Source organism: Squalius cephalus, assembly GCF_949319135.1.
Source record: "Squalius cephalus genome assembly, chromosome: 18".
In the NCBI taxonomy this organism is placed as follows: Eukaryota; Metazoa; Chordata; class Actinopteri; order Cypriniformes; family Leuciscidae; genus Squalius; species Squalius cephalus.
Window position 1 is genome coordinate 35,809,743 of NC_137139.1, and position 20,360 is coordinate 35,830,102.

At 40.4% G+C, this 20,360-nt stretch overlaps 1 protein-coding gene across 1 annotated transcript in view; it reads right to left on the minus strand.

The window, feature by feature from the left end:
* Positions 1-20,360, minus strand: part of col24a1 (collagen type XXIV alpha 1 chain) — a 128,064-nt gene that overhangs the window by 71,909 nt on the left and 35,795 nt on the right. Inside the window, exons 6-14 of the mRNA XM_079848247.1 lie at positions 16,014-16,067; positions 13,309-13,362; positions 10,944-10,988; positions 9,953-10,006; positions 9,055-9,099; positions 6,537-6,590; positions 5,897-5,941; positions 4,772-4,825; positions 3,248-3,292 (exon numbers count right to left, since the gene is read on the minus strand). Coding sequence (XP_079704373.1) covers positions 3,248-3,292; positions 4,772-4,825; positions 5,897-5,941; positions 6,537-6,590; positions 9,055-9,099; positions 9,953-10,006; positions 10,944-10,988; positions 13,309-13,362; positions 16,014-16,067 — 450 coding nt within the window. The remainder of the gene's footprint in view (positions 1-3,247; positions 3,293-4,771; positions 4,826-5,896; positions 5,942-6,536; positions 6,591-9,054; positions 9,100-9,952; positions 10,007-10,943; positions 10,989-13,308; positions 13,363-16,013; positions 16,068-20,360) is intronic.

The following is a 20,360-nucleotide window of genomic DNA, read 5'->3' on the forward strand; positions in this document are numbered from 1 at the left end:
CTGGAGTGCCTCAGGGCTCAGTGCTGGGGCCGCTTCTCTTCTATATCTACATGTCATCACTAGATCTGTCATTCAGAAACATGGTTTTTCCCATCACTGTTATCATCTAGCTACTGGAGTGCCTCAGGGCTCAGTGCTGGGACCACTTCTCTTCTACATCTACGTCATCACTAGATCTGTCATTCAGAAACATGGCTTTTCCCATCACTGTTATCATCTAGCTACTGGAGTGCCTCAGGGCTCAGTGCTGGGGCCGCTTCTCTTCTATATCTACATGTCATCACTAGATCTATCATTCAGAAACATGGTTTTTCCCATCACTGTTATCATCTAGCTACTGGAATGCCTCAGGGCTCAGTGCTGGGACCGCTTCTCTTCTACATCTACATGTCATCACTAGATCTGTCATTCAGAAACATGTTTTTTCCCATCACTGCTATCATCCAGCTACTGGAGTGCCTCAGGGCTCAGTGCTGGGACCGCTTCTCTTCTACATCTACATGTCATCACTAGATCTGTCATTCAGAAACATGTTTTTTCCCATCACTGCTATCATCCAGCTACTGGAGTGCCTCAGGGCTCAGTGCTGGGACCGCTTCTCTTCTACATCTACATGTCATCACTAGATCTGTCATTCAGAAACATGTTTTTTCCCATCACTGCTATCATCCAGCTACTGGAGTGCCTCAGGGCTCAGTGCTGGGACCGCTTCTCTTCTACATCTACATGTCATCACTAGATCTGTCATTCAGAAACATGTTTTTTCCCATCACTGCTATCATCCAGCTACTGGAGTGCCTCAGGGCTCAGTGCTGGGACCGCTTCTCTTCTACATCTACATGTCATCACTAGATCTGTCATTCAGAAACATGGTTTTTCCCATCACTGTTATCATCTAGCTACTGGAGTGCCTCAGGGCTCAGTGCTGGGACCGCTTCTCTTCTCCATCTACATGTCATCACTAGGATCTGTCATTCAGAAACATGGTTTTTCCCATCACTGCTATCATCTAGCTACTGGAGTGCCTCAGGGCTCAGTGCTGGGACCGCTTCTCTTCTCCATCTACATGTCATCACTAGGATCTGTCATTCAGAAACATGGTTTTTCCCATCACTGCTATCATCTAGCTACTGGAGTGCCTCAGGGCTCAGTGCTGGGATCGCTTCTCTTCTCCATCTACATGTCATCACTAGGATCTGTCATTCAGAAACATGGTTTTTCCCATCACTGTTATCATCTAGCTACTGGAGTGCCTCAGGGCTCAGTGCTGGGATCGCTTCTCTTCTCCATCTACATGTCATCACTAGGATCTGTCATTCAGAAACATGGTTTTTCCCATCACTGTTATCATCTAGCTACTGGAGTGCCTCAGGGCTCAGTGCTGGGACCGCTTCTCTTCTACATCTACATGTCATCACTAGATCTGTCATTCAGAAACATGAAACATGGCTTTTCCCATCACTGCTACACTGATGACACACAGCCTCTCATTCCAACCCGATGATCAGATAGAACTGCTTGTGTTCTCGACCAACTCAACACTTCATCACAACTTCTCCATTCAGCTGTAGGTTCATCATCCATAACTCCCTCCAGGACAGCCAGGAACCTTGGAGTTGTGATTGACGATCAGTTGAACTTCTCAGACCACATTGCTAGAACTGCCCGGTCCTTCAGATTTGCCTTATACAACATTAGGAGGATCAGGCCCTTCCTATCGGAGCTACACAACTCCTTGTCCAAGCTCTTGTTATCTCCAGACTGGACTATTGTACTTCTTTCTCCTTCCAGCATCTGTCAACCTCTGCAACTGATCCAGATGCTGAAGCAAGAGTGTGTTTATCGAGCCGAAGAGATGCACGTCACTCCTCTCCTCATAAACTTGCTGAACTCAACCAGAACGGTTGAGTCTTTAGCCAAATTAAAGAAACTGCTGAAGACGCATCAACACTTGACACAGTAATACTCACACTTACTATTCTATATATCTATAAAAATGTTTTTTTAAAACACCTAGCTATGTGTACAGACTAACTGGGACTGGTCACAGCACTTACATATTGTTGTCCTATTGTTGGTTTGATTGCTTCTTTTATTCTCCTCATTTGTAAGTCACTTAGGATAAAAACGTCTGCTAAATGATTAAAAGTTGATGACTATGACCTCAGGTGCTTTCTGTCTCTTTTCATCTCGCCTAAAATCCAGCAGTTTATCTTCTCATCCTGCAGTTTATCTTATAATGCTGAAGTGTTCTGTTGCTGAACGGACGCCAGGACACACAGAGTATTATAAATATTCTCTTGGCAGGAGCTGCCGGCGGGACTGAACTCTTTACAGTAGCAGAACACACTGCTGAAAACCAACCAAAAGACCTCCGAAAAACCAGATAACAACTTTACAACAGGTTCTGAATCTGATTCTGTATTCATGCGCAACTGACAACTGTACACGGTTATGCAAACGAACTATATTACTTTGTAGAAGTATTCTGATTATTAATGTAATGTAACTTAGATTATAACATTATAATCAAAGTTACAAAAGGGTACATTTCCTAATTTCTTCCTCTTTACTACTAGTTACAGCAGCAAATAAACATAAAAGAACATCAGAAGGAATGTTGAAAGATACAGAACAACTTACTGAAAGGAATAATGTCTCGTGAAATCCATCAATCAGTGTTTCACCCGCAGAAAGACGTCAATAAAACAGCTTGAGAACGATATAACGTCACATTTACCTCAGGAGAGTTATCTGATGTTCATTAGTTAGCTATAAAACACTAGAGAAAAGCTTATTTACTGTTAATTATATATGCGTGTTTGAATAAATTTGTCATGAAGACATGTTTATGAAAACTACCTTACGTGCAACTGAGTTACATACACACATTTCAGTTTTTATTTGAGTGTGATTATTATATCTAAAAAAAATTGCAGTTATAAAGGGCTCTGTTGTTAATTTTAACCTCTAGTATTATAGTGATTTACCAAATGAGAGGAGTCCCTGTATAGTTACAGCATTAGTTGGGAGAGATTTGTTTTCCTTAAGAAAAATCGAACTATCGGTATCATTCTGAATAATCGGTTATCGGTATCGGCGATATATGAAGCCATATCCGCACGGCTCCAGAGAGGACGAGGATTCTGCATCGGCCGTCAGAAGTTAAAGCTGATTGAACTCTGTGTTTATATGTGTGTGTGTGTGTGTGTGTGTGTGTGTGTGTGTGTGTGTCTTTAGGACTCACTCTCAGGCCTGGGAATCCACTGCTGCCGGTTCCTCCGACGGGCCCCTGGAACACACACACAACCATGAGAAACAGCTCTGCACTTCTGTCTGCATTATTTCCAAACATCTTTGAACTTTCTTTGCTTTTATTTAACACTGATTTTGTGCGAAAGACATCAAAGATAACCCTTCAGCTGCTTGGGGTTTCGGCACAATGATATTCTTCCAAAACCGTGGAAACACCATCTATAGTCAAAATATCCTCTATGCACATGTATATAGACTCCTATTGGAATATCTATCATAATTTGGAATCAATTATAATGGGATTAAACAAGGAGAATCTGAGTATCTGGATACATTCTTATTTGCTACTCTGTTTAATTTTGGACATTGAGTTAAATCTGAAGAGTTAAATTACATCACTTGGGAAGTTTAGGCCTTTTACAATCAAGAAAGATTTTCTTTAAATTCATTTTGATTTCCTATTGATTATCATAATAGCTGTATTGATAACTTTTATGTTGGAATAAAATTAGGATCCTTTAGGTTTGGTTCAAATTATGATTATGATATACTTCTGCTCAAATGTGTAAGGGGTCGGTGAGATTTTTAAAATGTTTTTAAAAGAGTCTCTTCTGCTCACCAAGGCGGCATTTATCTGATAAAAAAATACAGTAAAATTGTGAAATATTATTACAATGTAAAACAGCTGTTTTCTATGTGAATATACAGTAAAATGTAAATTAATTCGTGAGATCAAAGCTGAATTTTCAGCATCATTACTCCAGAATCTAAACGTTCTTCAATCATCACTTAAGATGCAAAATTTCTTAAGATATTAAGTCTTGTTTTCTGAAGAAAATGTATCAAAATGAAGTGCCTTTTGTGCTTAAAACAAAAAACAACTATCTGCCAATTGGGGTCAGAAAAATAAACTTAATTTAAAGGGAAAGCAAGACTTTTCAGAAAGCAAGTCTTGTTATCTTCAATAATTTTGCTTCTCAAGTAAATGTATCTTAATTTAAAGAGCCCATATTACGCCCTTTCACAAATTCTTGATGTTGTGCTCTACTAGAACAGGTTTTCCTGCTTGAATGTTTATTATTTTCCTCATATTCTCCATTGTTGCGGCTCCTCTCTTCCCAGTCTGTCAGTAACGCTCTGTTTACTTCCTGTCTCTATGAAGCCTGAAGTTTCTGAAATGCTCTGATTGGTCGGCTGGATCAGTGTGTTGTGATTGGTCGAGCGCTTCGAGTCTGTTTGGGAAATGTCCCGCCCCTTACCATAACCGCCAGTTTAACACACTACTAACTAACTCAACCAGGCCCCGCCCCTTTATTCTGCGTATGAATTATTATAATGAGGAATATTGAGACGTGTTCATTCCCGGGAGTTCAGAAACACTGACACTGATATAGAGAAGAACTCAACATTACACACTAAAGACAGATGAACAAGGTCTTTTTTAAGAATGTTTAGATATTATACTGGAAAACAAGACAAAAATCCAGTGCAGTGTTGATGGCAGAGAAACACGTACCTGGTTTCCATCAGGTCCAGGAAGTCCTCTCTCGCCCGCGTCGCCAACAACACCCTGTAACAGATTTCAGATTAGCTCAAACACTGTCAGTCTCACATCAGTCACGCTGACATTCAAACATCTGAACGCTCGTGTCCTGAGGTAATGCTTTTCCATGATATCATATCACACACATCCCAACAGTGAGTTTGCTTGTGACTTTGATCTTGAAGTTGTTTGACTCTACTGTATTTCTCTATACATGATAAGTGCATGTAAAGAAAAGTAAAGAATCTGCAGTGTTTAACAGTATGTTCTCCGTCTGCATGTTTGCTTGTGTCTCTCTGAGCCCAAGGCCTCTGAACGTCTTCCAACAAGCTTTCATCCTCACTGGAGATGCCTGGGATTAATCATTCCTGCAGACGACGGGCAGCGAGCCCAGCTGGCACAACAGCTCTGATGTGATGTTTCAGGGCTTTCTCAGGCACAACACTCTAAATCAGCTGAGATTTTACAAGCTTAAAGATTATATTAACTTTATCAAGAGTTATTCAAATGAAGAAACTATGCGTGTCTAAACAAATATCATTATTTCATTATATATGGATCATTTCCATTGAGAACATTAAAAACGCTACATTATAATACAGTATAATATTTATGTATTACATAGTATGGTATAATTTAATGGAATTTAATGTGAATTTAATGTGAAATATAAAAAAAATATATATAAATTAATAATAATTAATTTAATAATATTATACATAATATTTACTCTAAAGTCACAAAAACAGAATGATGAGTTATCGCAGATTAATTTCTGCTATTGTACAATGAATAGCAGATTCTGTGGCATTTCTATAGTTTTTTCTTTAGAGGCAGAAAGTGTTTCCCACAAACACATCAATTAGAATAACCCTCTCAATTCCTTCAAGAATTAAAGCAATGTTTCTTTACTAATGCAGCCTTTTATACATGCATAACGTCTTCCATCTGCATAATGCCATTGGCTTCACAGTTGGACGGCAGATGACAAGCACAGATTCTTGCTTTTCCATACCCATAAGTAATCTGTTTTAAATATGCATCACTCATTTGCATGACAACCCCTGGCTAATGTTTATAAAGGAAGGGAGAGTTTACCGGTCTTCCTTTGGGACCCTTGATTCCCACTGGACCCGGAATTCCCTGGAACACATCGAGATGATCGCAGTTACAAACAAATCTGATCTGACACACATCGATCATTCTGAGCCGGGGGGTGTCATCAATCTGAACGCTGCCTTGTGTGTTTTCAGGATCACGTCATTCATTTGGGAATTTGCGTCTGTGTTGAGAGTTGTTGTAAATCCCAGAATGATGGCAGATTTGACAACGTTCGTCCCTAATCATCCTATGTGTGTTTTTCAGTTTAACATGTCCGGACGAAGCATTAGCAGCATTATGCTGATATTAGGAAATACTGTGAGATATAAACAGCATCTGCGGCCTGCGATCGGTTTGACTCGTCCATCAGGACGTAAAACGAGTGAAGCATGCTTTGGGGCAAGTGTACAGGAAACGTACAAATGAATCAGTAAAAATGTTCTGCTGCATGTACGAAACGATAGCTAGAGACAATTCCAAGTGAAATTGACTAGAGACAGGGCTTCAAAAAGATTCAAAAAGATTTTCTATAGTATTGGACAGCATGTTACCTCGCTCTAATTCATGCAAATGTCATCTGCTTGATTCTCGCAATGAATTTGAAATGACGATTGTATAATTGTGCATTTAAACTCACTCTCTCTCCCTCCAGTCCTGGCGGTCCTGCGATTCCTGGAGGTCCGATGAAGCCCTGATACAGAAAACACAAACGTCTCCAATAGCTCAAAATTGCATGTTAGCATTTTTTCAAACTCCTCCTTTATCTTTTATCAAATAGTCCCCAAATTGTGGTCAAATAATCCTGATACTATGTTGGGCAAAAGTACCATTTACGTATAATGCATCAAGAAATATGATGGCAAGGAACAGGACAGAAGGCCGTATTTTTAAAGCTACACTGTGTAATTTTTTAAGTTGATTCTTAGCAAAAAACACTTTGTTCTTTCAAAATGATATGTGCTCATTAATGTGTAATTACTTCTACCAACTAATCAAGTATTCTCGTAAGCGTAGAATCTGCCATTTAGAATACATACGAGCGAGTCGCTCGAATAGCGGCAGCCATGTTGCGCCTCCATCTTGAAAATACATTAGCCAAAGAGAGACATACCTGGAAATTCAAGCTTCGCCTTTCGCGTTTTTACACTCAGTGGCGCCGTGACGAAAGCGAGGGGGAGATTACTCGAGACTGCTGGCAGATTTGAAATAATACGGCCGCCGTAGGAGTTAAAATGCCCTCGGGATGGGAGGGGCTAGAAAGTAATACAGTGTAGCTTTAAAACACTTTGGCAGATTGGAACAAAATTTGGTGCAAGTCATCGTCACCATGCCCTGATGGTACTGGAGCAGTTTAGGGACAGCGCCACCTACTGGACAAGACATTTCGAATTTTTAAATAAGCCATGAGCCTAAAATCTCCACCTATTCTATGAGCAAACCAATCTACTAACAAGTTTTGTTCGTTTGAGATATTGGGCCACATTGATTTCAAAAATAATTTGATTGATCAACAGATTATTAACATAGATCTGATTCACCCTGAACTACAAGATACAGCTTCATTTATCATCCTGATTTTATGTCACCTTATAAAACTGTATATTGCTGTCAAAGTAATTTACAACTAATGTACACGTAAATCATCTTACACACATTGATAAAACAGAGCAATATGATGTCAGCATCAGGTGTGATATCATCTCTTCCACATGCACTGGACACAAATCATTCAAAGCGGTGAGTGAGAGATTGGCTGGTATTTTTGCTTGCTGTAGGTGGATGAATCGCTATATGTACAGTTCTTCTGTCTTGTTAAGTGAGATCACATGTACTATCAGTCAAAGATGAAAGAAACGGCCCTCCTCCTGTCTCTGCACATTCCTGTGCCGCGGCACACTGCCAGATGTTGAAAGCAATTGTGTTTCTGAAACATGCAAAATCTCTGAGATGCAGCAGTCTCAATTTCGACTTTATACAGCTCACTGATTCTTGAGGACTGGGACAAAACAGGCTAGAGGACTGCAGAAATAAGGCTCATATCTTCATATCTAGTTTCAGATGATTGTTTGAGATGAGAATCTGTTCAACATGTTCAGATGGATTCCCCTGCATTAGCATGCAACTACATGTTTTCTTCCCTTAATCACTTAGAATGGGTCAACAGCAACATCAGATCCAAAAATCATTTCAAATATTTATGATAAATATTGTAAAATCTTGTATGTTTTAAACTGATTTTCAGCTCCATCTATTGATGTAAATCTAACAGGTACTGACAATAAAAGTATGTATTTTGCACATGTATCAAATGCAGCAGCCATTTTATTGATTGATTGATTGATTGATTGATTGATTGATTGATTGTGTTGCTGCTACTAACAGGAACTACTTAAATTGATGGAAATTTTCAAAAATCCTGAAACTTTTGTGTAGCCTTATCAAACTCAGAGCAGGTGAAAAGTTAGATTTTTGTACAGCAACATCAGATACAAAAAACATTTCAAATATTTATTATAAATATTGAAAAATCTGGCATTGAACTTTAGGATGTTTAAAACTGATTTTCAGCTCCATCTATTGATGAAAATCTGATGTTGACAAAAATATATTTGCATTTAATGCAGCAGCATTTTATTTATTTATTTATCTATCGTGTTGCTGCTACTAAAATGAATTACTTATATTATGGGATATTATCAAAAAAATCATGAAATCATAAAAAAAACTATAAAACTCATCAGTTGTGTTGCCTAATTAAACTCACAGCATATGAAATGTTTGATTTTTGTACTTTGATTTAGCCAGATTTTATGAATGTTTAGCAGGGACTTTGCGAAGCATTATAAAAGAGGAGTATTTAATATCTATTTGAATCTATTTGAAGTTTTGCGTTATGGTCATTGATGCGTTAAGGTCGTTCTGATGGTCATTTTCAGAACGAATGGCAGGTAAAGTTGTGGGTTTTGTCCCACGTGTCAAGAATCAACGCAATAAAAACAGAACAATTTAAAAGGATCTGATCTGCTCTCAATTCTTCTTTCAACATTCTCTATTTATCTCTCTTTCTTTTATCTGGTCATGTGACTCACAGTGAGATAATATAAGAGTCCCGACACTGTTTGAACAGGAAAGCATGAGACAACAGCTGTACGTACATTAACACCTTTAGGTCCTGGGTTTCCCTCTGGTCCTCCCAAACCCTGAGACACAAGAGACTTTAATATTACACACATTCACATATCAGACATATACACACATCAGAGATCATGAAACTTTAATATGTCAAAAAAATGAACACTGGCTTTATCCAGTATATATATTTATACATAATATATTCATTATATTTATGCATATTTAAACATAAAATTTCAGAAAACTAATACAAAACAATTGTTTTGTGTTCTTTGATTAATCAATTTGAGAAGTATGTGGTGATATCTATTCGTTTTTTTACTGTATTCACCTGTGGTGTCTTGCCTTAAAATGTTTATCATTGCGTATTGTGTGCTATTTCACAGTATACCGCGCATTACATTCTGAACAGCTGCCTGATATTAATTTTAAATTAAGCATCAAAGTGAATATTTCAAAATATAATTTGATTTGATGGTAAGGAACAGGACGGAAAGCCGTATCTTTGAAACACTTTGGCCTATTGGAACAAAATTTGGTGTATGTCATCACCACCATACCCTGATGGTACTGGAGCAGTTTAGGGACAGCGCCACCTACTGGACAAGACATTTCGAATTTTTTATCAAGCCATAAGCCTAAAATCTCTACCTTAGCTATAAGCAAATAAATCTACTTACAAAAATCTAATTTAATATTTCAAATTTAGGGCCCTGTTTACGGCTGGCATTAAGATGCATTCACAAGCTCACAAGTGGACGAAGCTAAATACAGGTGTTAACACAGTACACAGAGCAGAGTATACCGCGCGGTACATTCTGAACAACTGTCTGGCATTCATTTTAAATTAAGGATCAAATTTAAAGAATTAGTGACACAGAATCAGTAAGACTTTTTTTTAGTGGATATCGGTCACTGCACCTGCCTGCCAGGGTAACCTGCCGCCCCAGATACGCCTGGCAATCCTGGCAAACCCTGAGGAGAAAGGAAAGAAAAACGTGAATGAGAGATGAGAACGGCTGCCAGCGGACGAATAGAGCCACTATTGTTCCCCATGGCATCTCTCTCTCAAAGCATCCACGGGCCGGACCGGCTCTCCGCGGCCTGACCCTGGCTGAGGTCCAGACGGCGGCTCCTCTCAGCTGCGCGACTCCAGCGCGGATCATCTTTGCATCAGGTGACTGCATATAAAGACTGCGCTTTGTGACTGAATGAAAGTCTCCATGTATTGAGTTCCAAACCTTCCGGACTCGGTTATTGAGGAGGTACAAAGAGGTACAACTCATAGATCTGTTTAATGCCATGTCAAACACGTAGGGAGGGACAGAGAGAGAGAATTAAACCTGATTGTACAGGCTAAACATGTGCGGCAGGAGGGCTGCTATACAAAAGATAGGTCAAATACAATGCTAAAATCTAGCATTCAACTTCAGGATGCTTGAAACTGAATGTCAGCTCCATTTATTAAAGAAAATCTGAAAGGTACTGAAAAAAATACATATTTTTTAGCTTTTCACACATGCATTAAATGCAATAGTCATTTTATGCATGTATGCATAAATTTATTTATTTATGTTGCTGCTATTAACAAGAACTCCTTAAATTGAGGGAAATTATCTGAAAAACATGTCCATTTTGCCCCATGTCTCAAGTATCAGTGCACAACAAATGGAACCGTTTACATTTTTCTGATCTACTAAAATAGGATCTGATAGCTAAAAGAAGCGATGCGAATAACTTCAGTGCGGCAGCATGGCAATAAAGCTATTTTTAGTATGATTAATAATAATAGCAGTTATACTTGACTTAGCAAACACCACTAGCTAAATATAGCTTGTGGTCTGACAATGATTGAAACAGTAAAATGTCTTTGTGAAGACCTCACAAAAGGCCGACATCCACCTCCGCTCACCTGTTCTCCGGGCAGACCTGCTGGTCCTGGATAGCCTTTGGGACCCTGCAGGTGAAAAAAGGAAAAGAGATTATAACTCAACTCTTTTACAGAACAACGATAAGAACACAAAGCAAAGAATTTTCCCATATCCCTACAATCATAAGAACAAGTAAGAGGCGTTCTTGACGTGTTATCTTTTCCGCAATTCTGGATTGTGTTGCCTAAAGTCCCAGTGGCCTCAGATAAGACTAATAGCCCTTAAGAATTTCCCCAGACCTGTCAAAACCCTTTAAAGCTTTCCCTGTCTGACAGCTCGAGCTCGAGCCCATGAAAGAAAGACAAGTCACGACAGTGAGACGGGGAGGGGAGGTCAGAACTCCTCTCCTGCAAACATTTCCAGCCTGCTCTCGAGTGCAGGAACCAATCTGTGCCAACTGTACTGAAGCACAACAGTGCAATCATAAAGCCTAATACTTTGATATTTAGATGCCTGATTTGATAGAGGTGCCGGCGGCTGTTTGCCAGCAGGTGGCGCTGTGTGTCGGACCGAGCGGAGAGGTTCAAGTGTGGTGCAATCCTCCAAATTTGGAAAATTCCAGGCCTTCTGCATTGCACCTGAGAGGACAATGATGATCAGAGGTCACCGTGATTTACGCCTAGCCTGTTCTGAGCCTGTAGGACAATTTCTGCTTAAACTCTTTAAAGATTTTACTGCAAAAGCAGAGTGCTCTAGATACTAATGACCAATAAAACAGCATTTAAACGGATCGCTTAAGTTCACCACGCTCAAGATCAAAGACTCCGGCATTCTGTGGGAGGTGAAGTTAAAGTAAAGACATTATTTTATTAGTTTATTATGACTTTTAACTCCTTTCCCCACCATTGACGGAATTTTCCGTCATTTACGACACAATGCTTCCCAGCCATTGATGAAATTTTCCAGCAATCCATGTTTTCACTGTTATACGGTAGAGTGCGCTAATAATCACAATACAGCTCTTTTTGTTATTTTATCTTTGTTATTAAAAACAAGAACAAAGATGCAAATAACAAACAAATACAATATAAGAAAGAAACAAGCAGTAAGAAACAATACAGGAATTGAATAATCAAATGTAAAAATAATCTGCATAGTCTTTAGTATATTAATTACAAATAAAACTGATTATTATTAAAGCTACAAAAGTTATTCAGTCAAGAATAGAGAAGGATTCCCTCTTTGACTTTCATTGTTTGATTAACATTAATTAGGCTGCTGTCACTTTAAGAACGAATGCACAGATATAATATAATGTTACACATCAGATGTTTACCCCCAAATGTTTAAGTTCACTTGAGACAAAACCAACAATTTTTTGCGTGAATACTTGCCAAAACAGATATTTTTAAATAAAACTGTGTGTATCTGATTGTTCAAGAGCAACGCCACCGAAGAGAACAGAACTGGGGATCTGAGAGAGGCATCTTTCTGTGCGGCACTTCATAATCTGTCATGACTTGATCTCTCCTGTCAATGGTTCTGGTTTCATCTCAGATGAATCAGTCCAGGATCCACTAACCTAACCGTACAGATCTGCTTTTTATTAATTCCAAAGTTGCTGGCCTGACCGTTCAAAAAACCAACCAAATGCCCCCACTCAATGGAAAAAAGCTATGTCCAAAAGGGCTCCATTTCCAAAGAAAACACCTCTTGGAGAACGCTCATTTTCTAAGAGTTGATCCACACAGTCTTAAAAGTGCTCTTGGGATTACAAGTGAAAATCCAATCACACTGGGCCACTGTTAGCAAAAGACTGACCTAAAATGAGCTCCAGCCAACAACTTTTAAGTCATGACTGAAAGGACTTTGCAAGGACTTTACAAACTTTGGTTCTCTTCACCTCATTAACCAAAACAAGAGCTACCTCATGACATCTTCCTATGCTCTCATCACAAACCCGCCTACACAAGTCATAAACCTTAAATATGACAAAAACATATCCTCTAGCTGAGTTAGGTGAGCTAAAACTTGCACCAGTTTTGCCTTTGAAGATGCAACATGCGACTGTTCCTCTCATCAGGAGCGAGTCCCCCTGCAGAGCGCCTTTCCTCTAAAAGACGACCCTTGACCTTTGGGGGATCTCAGGTTCTAAAGGGGCTCCCAAGTGACGGAGGGTCCTCGAGCAAAGCTACGACTCGGGAAGTGTGAACAGACATTCGCTTGCCCCAAAACACCACACAGGGTCTTTATTCTTGTCCGTAACCCGATCCAGAAGCCGCTGAGAGAGGCCTTGCTGCCATGGTGGCGTAACAGATACTGTACGAACGGTGTGAAAGATGAAACACTGCGTCTCACGCTGCAAACAGCACATGATTCAGCTAGAACGGGTGCAGGAGAACTTACCTTCAGACCTGATTCACCTTTAGGACCCTGTGGACCTGGCCGTCCTCTTTCACCCTGAAATAATAAAAGAGAAGACACTTAGTGCTGTCCTCCATCACACGAGTGTCATACCCACAACTGATTTTGTCATCATTTACTCTTCACTCTCACATTTCAAAGAAACCCTAACAAAACTCATATTTTGTATTCTTCTCTATCAATAGAATGAAAATAGCAGTAAAAATACCAAGTTTGATACTAATGGTTCTCATGTGTCTTGTGACGAATCTCCATTGATGTCAAACCTGACGAGACACATTTTGGGCCCTATCTTGCACCCTGCGCAATTGACTTTGTACAGCGCCGCATGTGTCATTCCTATTTCTCACCTGACGCACAGCGGACTTTTCCCTCCACAGACGCACGTCGGTAAATTAGGGAATGAACTTGCGCTCCCGGGGGCGGTTCAGGGAAAAGAGGAGGCGTGTTCCGGCGCAAACGTTCCCTGGTGCTATTTTGCAGTTTCAGAAAACAATTCCTCCACTGACCAGGAGAAACCTCGTCTAAAGTCAGCGGCGCGTTATTCAGATGCTGTTTTAAGGGCGCATGCTTGGCCATAATGTAGCGTGTGCACAACACACACACACTTTGCTTCTCTCATCTACACAGACGCAGCAGTTCACATTTTTGCAAACCATTCATAATTACAAGGAAAAATATTCCACACGAGGGAAATCATTGTGGTGTCCATGAAGATGTGAAGAAATAGGCATAAATCTAGCTTACACATGTACCCAAATTATCATACGCCTGTTTAACCGAAGCTAATCTGGGTGTGTTTCTCCATCCCCAATGTCACTTCTCTGTGTTTTACGGCCCTGACGAGAACGCCGGTCTCCTCGGCTGTGAACCGCTCCTGCAAATCCGCCGTTATAATAGCAATCCGCCATGGAACAAGCGCGCCTGCTCTTAAAGGGAATGTGAGATGACGCTCTGATTGGTTTATTTCACGTTACGCCCAAACCACACCTATGAGTAATGAAGCGACTTCAGATCAACACATTTTAGATTTGCGAGATCTGATCTAGATTTGTGAGATCCGCCCACAAAGTTAATTGCATTTCGCGTTTGATACTTGCGTTTCAGATCGTTTAAATAGGGCCCATAAATTGATACTTTGATATTTGAATTGAACTTTTTTTTGAAGCTCGAAGGCCCCCAGTTTCCCATCCATTTTTGTAGTGGAGAAGATTTGACTAATTTAGTCTTAGTCAAATGTACTTTTTACTTTTTATCATATTTAATCAACCTTGTCTTGTTTTTGTAAGGCTGGTGTTTGGTTGGGCTCTTTGTTTTCATGTGTCATATGATCCCCACGTTTCCCTTTTGTTCATGCCATGGGCTTTTGTTTTCATTTGTGTTACGTTCTCATTGGTTTATTGGTTTCATTGCATTCAGGTGTTGCTCATTAGTAGTCTATGTATTTATAGCCCTGATTTTGCCATGCATGGTGGTCTAGCTTCGTCATCTTCTGATGCTGTAGTCCACTGCTTTGAGTTTCATGTTCATGCCATGCTTCACCCAGTCAAATTTATATTTAAGTTATGTTGATTTCCCAGTTATTGCTTTGTTGATACACTATTATGAAATAAGCTGCATTTAGGCTCAGAAAACTGACTCTGCTTCAGTGGATCCATAACAGCTTTTGTTTGGTCAAGTTTTAGTCGACTAAATGTCTGAGCATTTTAGTCTAGTTTTAGTCAATGAAAACTCGCTGCATAATGGTTAAATTGATAATCCTTACTATTTTGCTCAAAATTATAATAAATTATTTATACATTTCATTCAAAGTATTGCACTTTCACCTATAAGCACAAATGTAGAGATGGTCGACTCGTACGCAGGTTTTATTTTACCTCCTCTAGTTTTCTGATTTATTATAGGCTCATTATCATATACTGGTAAAACAAGAAACTTCTCTCCAAACTTCTTTCCAATAATTCCAAATTATATTCATGTTTTTCTATTAAAACAACAGCATAAAAGACTTGTATTGTCATACAGAGGTTGCGTAAGTACATTTATTCAGCAACTACAAATCGCAAATATTGTTGAGATTCATGTTTAGATTTATTACAGTTCATCACGAGAAGTTTTGATTTAGTCGCGGTAAACAGCACAAGCGGCTCATGAAGGAACACAGACCGACTGAACGAAACTTTAATTTGAGCAGAAAATCTGGATGAAGATTGCTGAACTCCAGCTAACTTCTTTTGTGTTTCCAGATCATCTGCGCTTCTTCAGCGGTTTAGAGAGAACGCGTGCGCAGGGTTGCCAGACTGCAAATATTAAGTAAAACGCCGGGTAGAAAACATGTTCTTTTAACTGAAAAGCTCTGATTGGGGGTTTTAAGTGACTGTTATCGGTTAATGACGTTGGTGCCGCCTCGTCATCATCTCGTCTTAGTCATGGAAAAAAAAAGGTCGTCAACGAACATATTTCATCATAGAATTCGTTAACGATATGAACACTATTTGAAATTCTGCTAAAGTTTCGCTTTTTGTTCTGTGCTGCATGGAAGAATTTTTTTATTTTTGGGTGAACTATCCCTTTAAAGGCCAGGAAATCGGTTGATGTGATTGCTGTACTTTACGGTTTTGTATACAAAGACATTTCAAAGCACCCGAGAGAGAAGTTGTAGTAGTTTGTATTTGTGTACTATTTACCGGTTCACCCTTCGGCGCCTGACCTGGGGACAGTCCTGGATCTCCTTTGGCTCCCTGGGACATAAACAAAGTGTTAATTCAGTTTGATCTCATATATCAGTAACACTTTATAATAAAGTCCCATTAGATAACAATTAGCAATACATAATTACAGTATTTAATAAACTTTGTTAAGGTTAATACAACTGTTCATTGTTAGTTCATCTTAGTTCAAGTCAATTAAATAATATTTTACAACAGATACAACTTTTGATTTTAATAATGCGTTAGTAAATGCCTAAATTAACATTAAGAATAAGAAATGTTTTAGGAGAACTTTTTATTGTTAGTTTGGTAACTAATGTAGTTAACTAAAGTTGACAAATGGCTAAAGCGTTACCCATGTATCCCATAAAACGAGCCGTCAAAAACTTTGTGAAGTCAAAGCAAACTCAAAAACATGCCTAGAGTTCAGGAAGATACATGCAAATCATGTTCTTCTGTGCTGACAGATTAAAGCAAGAGTTAACAGCGGATTTAGAGAGATTTAAGGGGCAAAATCTCCTTTCTATGTGTATGTAAACACACTAAACCTCATAATAATGCAGATTAGCCTGTTACACAGTCAGTAAGATGATCTGAAATGGACCCACTCGCCCTTTAATTTATCAATCCATACATCCAATGATCAATAATTCAATCATTTCATCCATCCACATCACAGTTCATTCATTCATAGATTCATTCATTCTGATTTGGAGGATTCAACCAACTGTACAATCGTGTGCTTTTTTTGTACTACAAATGACATTTTAATTACATTTAAATTCAAAGGGAGTCAGTGGAAGTTCACTGGAAGAAAAGTCTTTTCTCAGGGGCTAAATTTAGCTCATCAATCAAACATCTCCAAACCCTTTCAGGCCTGAATGAGAGCTTTATTACTTCAGTTCATCTTGAATCGAGTAGATTGATGGAAACACAATTGCTGCCAATCAACATGACAGCGCAGATCTGACGCCCGCGAAATCCTGCCATGATCTGCTGTATTTACACTGAGGAACCAAACATCAACAGAGCAGATGAACTGAAGTTACAGCCAAACCTCTCAAACCTGCGAAGCGCATCTCATTTCTCTTGCGACGTCATCCCTAAAGTCTTAAAAGGGGATATAAAGGACAAAGCACTACAGCTCCGGCTTGTTTCTCTGGAATCCCAGCAGATGCGTATGACTAATCTGTGGGCTAAACCGAGATGCTTCACAGTTTCCACCATCTCCGACTGCATCCCAGCTCAGTTTGGCCCCTGGTGATGCTAATCTGCAGTGGATGACCCTTCTGCCCACTCAGGTCATCTCTGAAGAACACTCTCTGGACAGAGAGATGAACACGTTGTCCTGAAGCTTGATGGGAAAATCAGATCAGCATATTTAGAACTTTAAAGAGCCCTTATTATGCTTTTTCAAATATGACCTTTCATGTAGTCTGTGTTATAGCTGTTTGGAAATAGAAAAGGTCTGCAAAGTTTCACAGATCAAATTGCAGATAAATGGAGTTTTTGTCTCCTAAAAGAAAGAAGCGATTCTGAACTGCCTGAAACGAGTCGTCAGTGATTCCAGTCTCACTTCCTGCTTAACCTATGTTAGTTTGTAACTAATTTACATAATGCCAGTCTCTGGTCTTGATTGGCTGAACAGCGTCTCTTTGCTCCGCCCTCAAACACTGTAGTTTATCTGAGACTGGAAGAGTTTGGTTCGTGTTGTTAATGTCGAGAAGACGCTGTTTTCTGCTGACAAAGCAAATCCACTTTGATGAGATTGATTCGGTGAAACCCACGCCATCGTTACTGTTCGTATCACTGAGATTCAGATATGATAATGAGCGTTTGCTTTCTGACCAATCACAACAGACTGGGCCATCTGACCAATCAGAGCAGAGTAGACCAATCACAACAGACTGGGCCATCTGACCAATCAGAGCAGAGATGACCAATCAAAACAGACTGGGCCGTCTGACCAATCAGAGCAGAGAAGACCAATCACAACAGACTGGGCCATCTGACCAATCAGAGCAGAGTAGACCAATCACAACAGACTGGCCGTCTGACCAATCAGAGCAGAGAAGACCAATCACAACAGACTGGCCGTCTGACCAATCTGAGCAGTGTAGACCAATAATAATAATAATAATAATACATTTAATTTTAGGCGCCTTTCAAACCACCCAAGGTCACCTTACAAAAAATAAAATAAAATAAGTAAAATAACATTAATGTCTAAAAATAAACTGTTAACTGCTATTAAAAGAATTTAAAAACAACTAGTTAGCTAATGCTAATGAGGTGGAGGGGTGCTTAAAGTTTATAAGCTGACTTGAAAAGATGGGTTTTGAGAGTGGTTTTGAACTGAGAAATAGAGCACGAATATGAGGAGGAAGAGAGTTCCAGAGTTTTGGTGCAGCATGGGAGAAAGCCCTTGCTCCCATTGTGGAGAGTCTGATGTCTGGTGTTACCAGTAATCCTGCTGATGATGAACGAAGTGAACGTGAGGGTATGTAGGTCTGTAACAGTTCTGTGATATATGGAGGGGCGAGGTTGTGCAGGGCTTTGAATGTCATTAACAAGACTTTAAAGCTGATTCGTTGTGATATTGGGAGCCAGTGCAGTTGTATCAGCAGGGGTGTGACATGATCGGTAGACTTGGTACGGGTGATGATGCGTGCAGCTGAATTTTGGAGAAGTTGGAGCCGGTGGAGTAATTTATTGGGGATTCCTTGCAGGATCGCATTACAATAGTCGATGCGAGAGGTCACCAGGGTGTGACCAATCACAATCACAAATCACAATTCACAAGTCACAAGTCACCAATCACAACAGACTGGGCCATCTGACCAATCAGAGCAGAAAAGACCAATCACAACAGACTGGGCCGTCTGACCAATCAGAGCAGAGAAGACCAATCACAACAGACTAGGCCATCTGACCAATCAGAGCAGAGAAGACCAATCACAACAGACTGAGCCATCTGACCAATCAGAGCAGAAAAGACCAATCACAACAGACTGGGCCGTCTGACCAATCAGAGCAGAGAAGACCAATCACAACAGACTGAGCCATCTGACCAATCAGAGCAGAAAAGACCAATCACAACAGACTGAGCCATCTGACCAATCAGAGCAGAGAAGACCAATCACAACAGACTGAGCCATCTGACCAATCAGAGCAGAAAAGACCAATCACAACAGACTGAGCCATCTGACCAATCAGAGCAGAGAAGACCAATCACAACAGACTGAGCCATCTGACCAATCAGAGCAGAAAAGACCAATCACAACAGACTGAGCCATCTGACCAATCAGAGCAGAAAAGACCAATCACAACAGACTGGGCCGTCTGACCAATCAGAGCAGAGAAGACCAATCACAACAGACTAGGCCATCTGACCAATCAGAGTAGAGAAGACCAATCACAACAGACTGGGCCGCCTGACCAATCAGAGCAGAGAAGACCAATCACAACAGACTGGGCCATCTGACCAATCAGAGCAGAGAAGACCAATCACAACAGACTGGGCCGTCTGACCAATCAGAGCAGAGAAGACCAATCACAACAGACTGGGCCGTCTGACCAATCAGAGCAGAGAAGACCAATCACAACAGACTGGCCATCTGAACAATCAGAGCAGAGAAGACCAATCACAACAGACTAGGCCATCTGACCAATCAGAGCAGAGAAGACCAATCACAACAGACTGGGCCGCCTGACCAATCAGAGCAGAGAAGACCAATCACAACAGACTGGGCCGTCTGACCAATCAGAGCAGAGAAGACCAATCAAAACCGAGTGGGCCGTCTGACCAATCAGAGCAGAGTAGACCAATCACCACAGACTGGGCCGTCGGACCAATCAGAGCAGAGCAGACCAATCACAACAGACTGGCCGTCTGACCAATCTGAGCAGTGTAGACCAATCACAACAGACTGGGCCGTCGGACCAATCAGAGCAGTGTAGACCAATCACAACAGACTGGGCCGTCTGACCAATCAGAGCAGTGTAGACCAATCACAACAGACTGGGCCGTCTGACCAATCTGAGCAGTGTAGACCAATCACAACAGACTGGGCCGTCTGACCAATCAGAGCAGTGTAGACCAATCACAACAGACTGGGCCGTCTGACCAATCTGAGCAGTGTAGACCAATCACAACAGACTGGCCATCTGACCAATCTGAGCAGTGTAGACCAATCACAACAGACTGGGCCGTCTGACCAATCAGAGCAGTGTAGACCAATCACAACAGACTGGGCCGTCTGACCAATCTGAGCAGTGTAGACCAATCACAACAGACTGGCCATCTGACCAATCAGAGCAGTG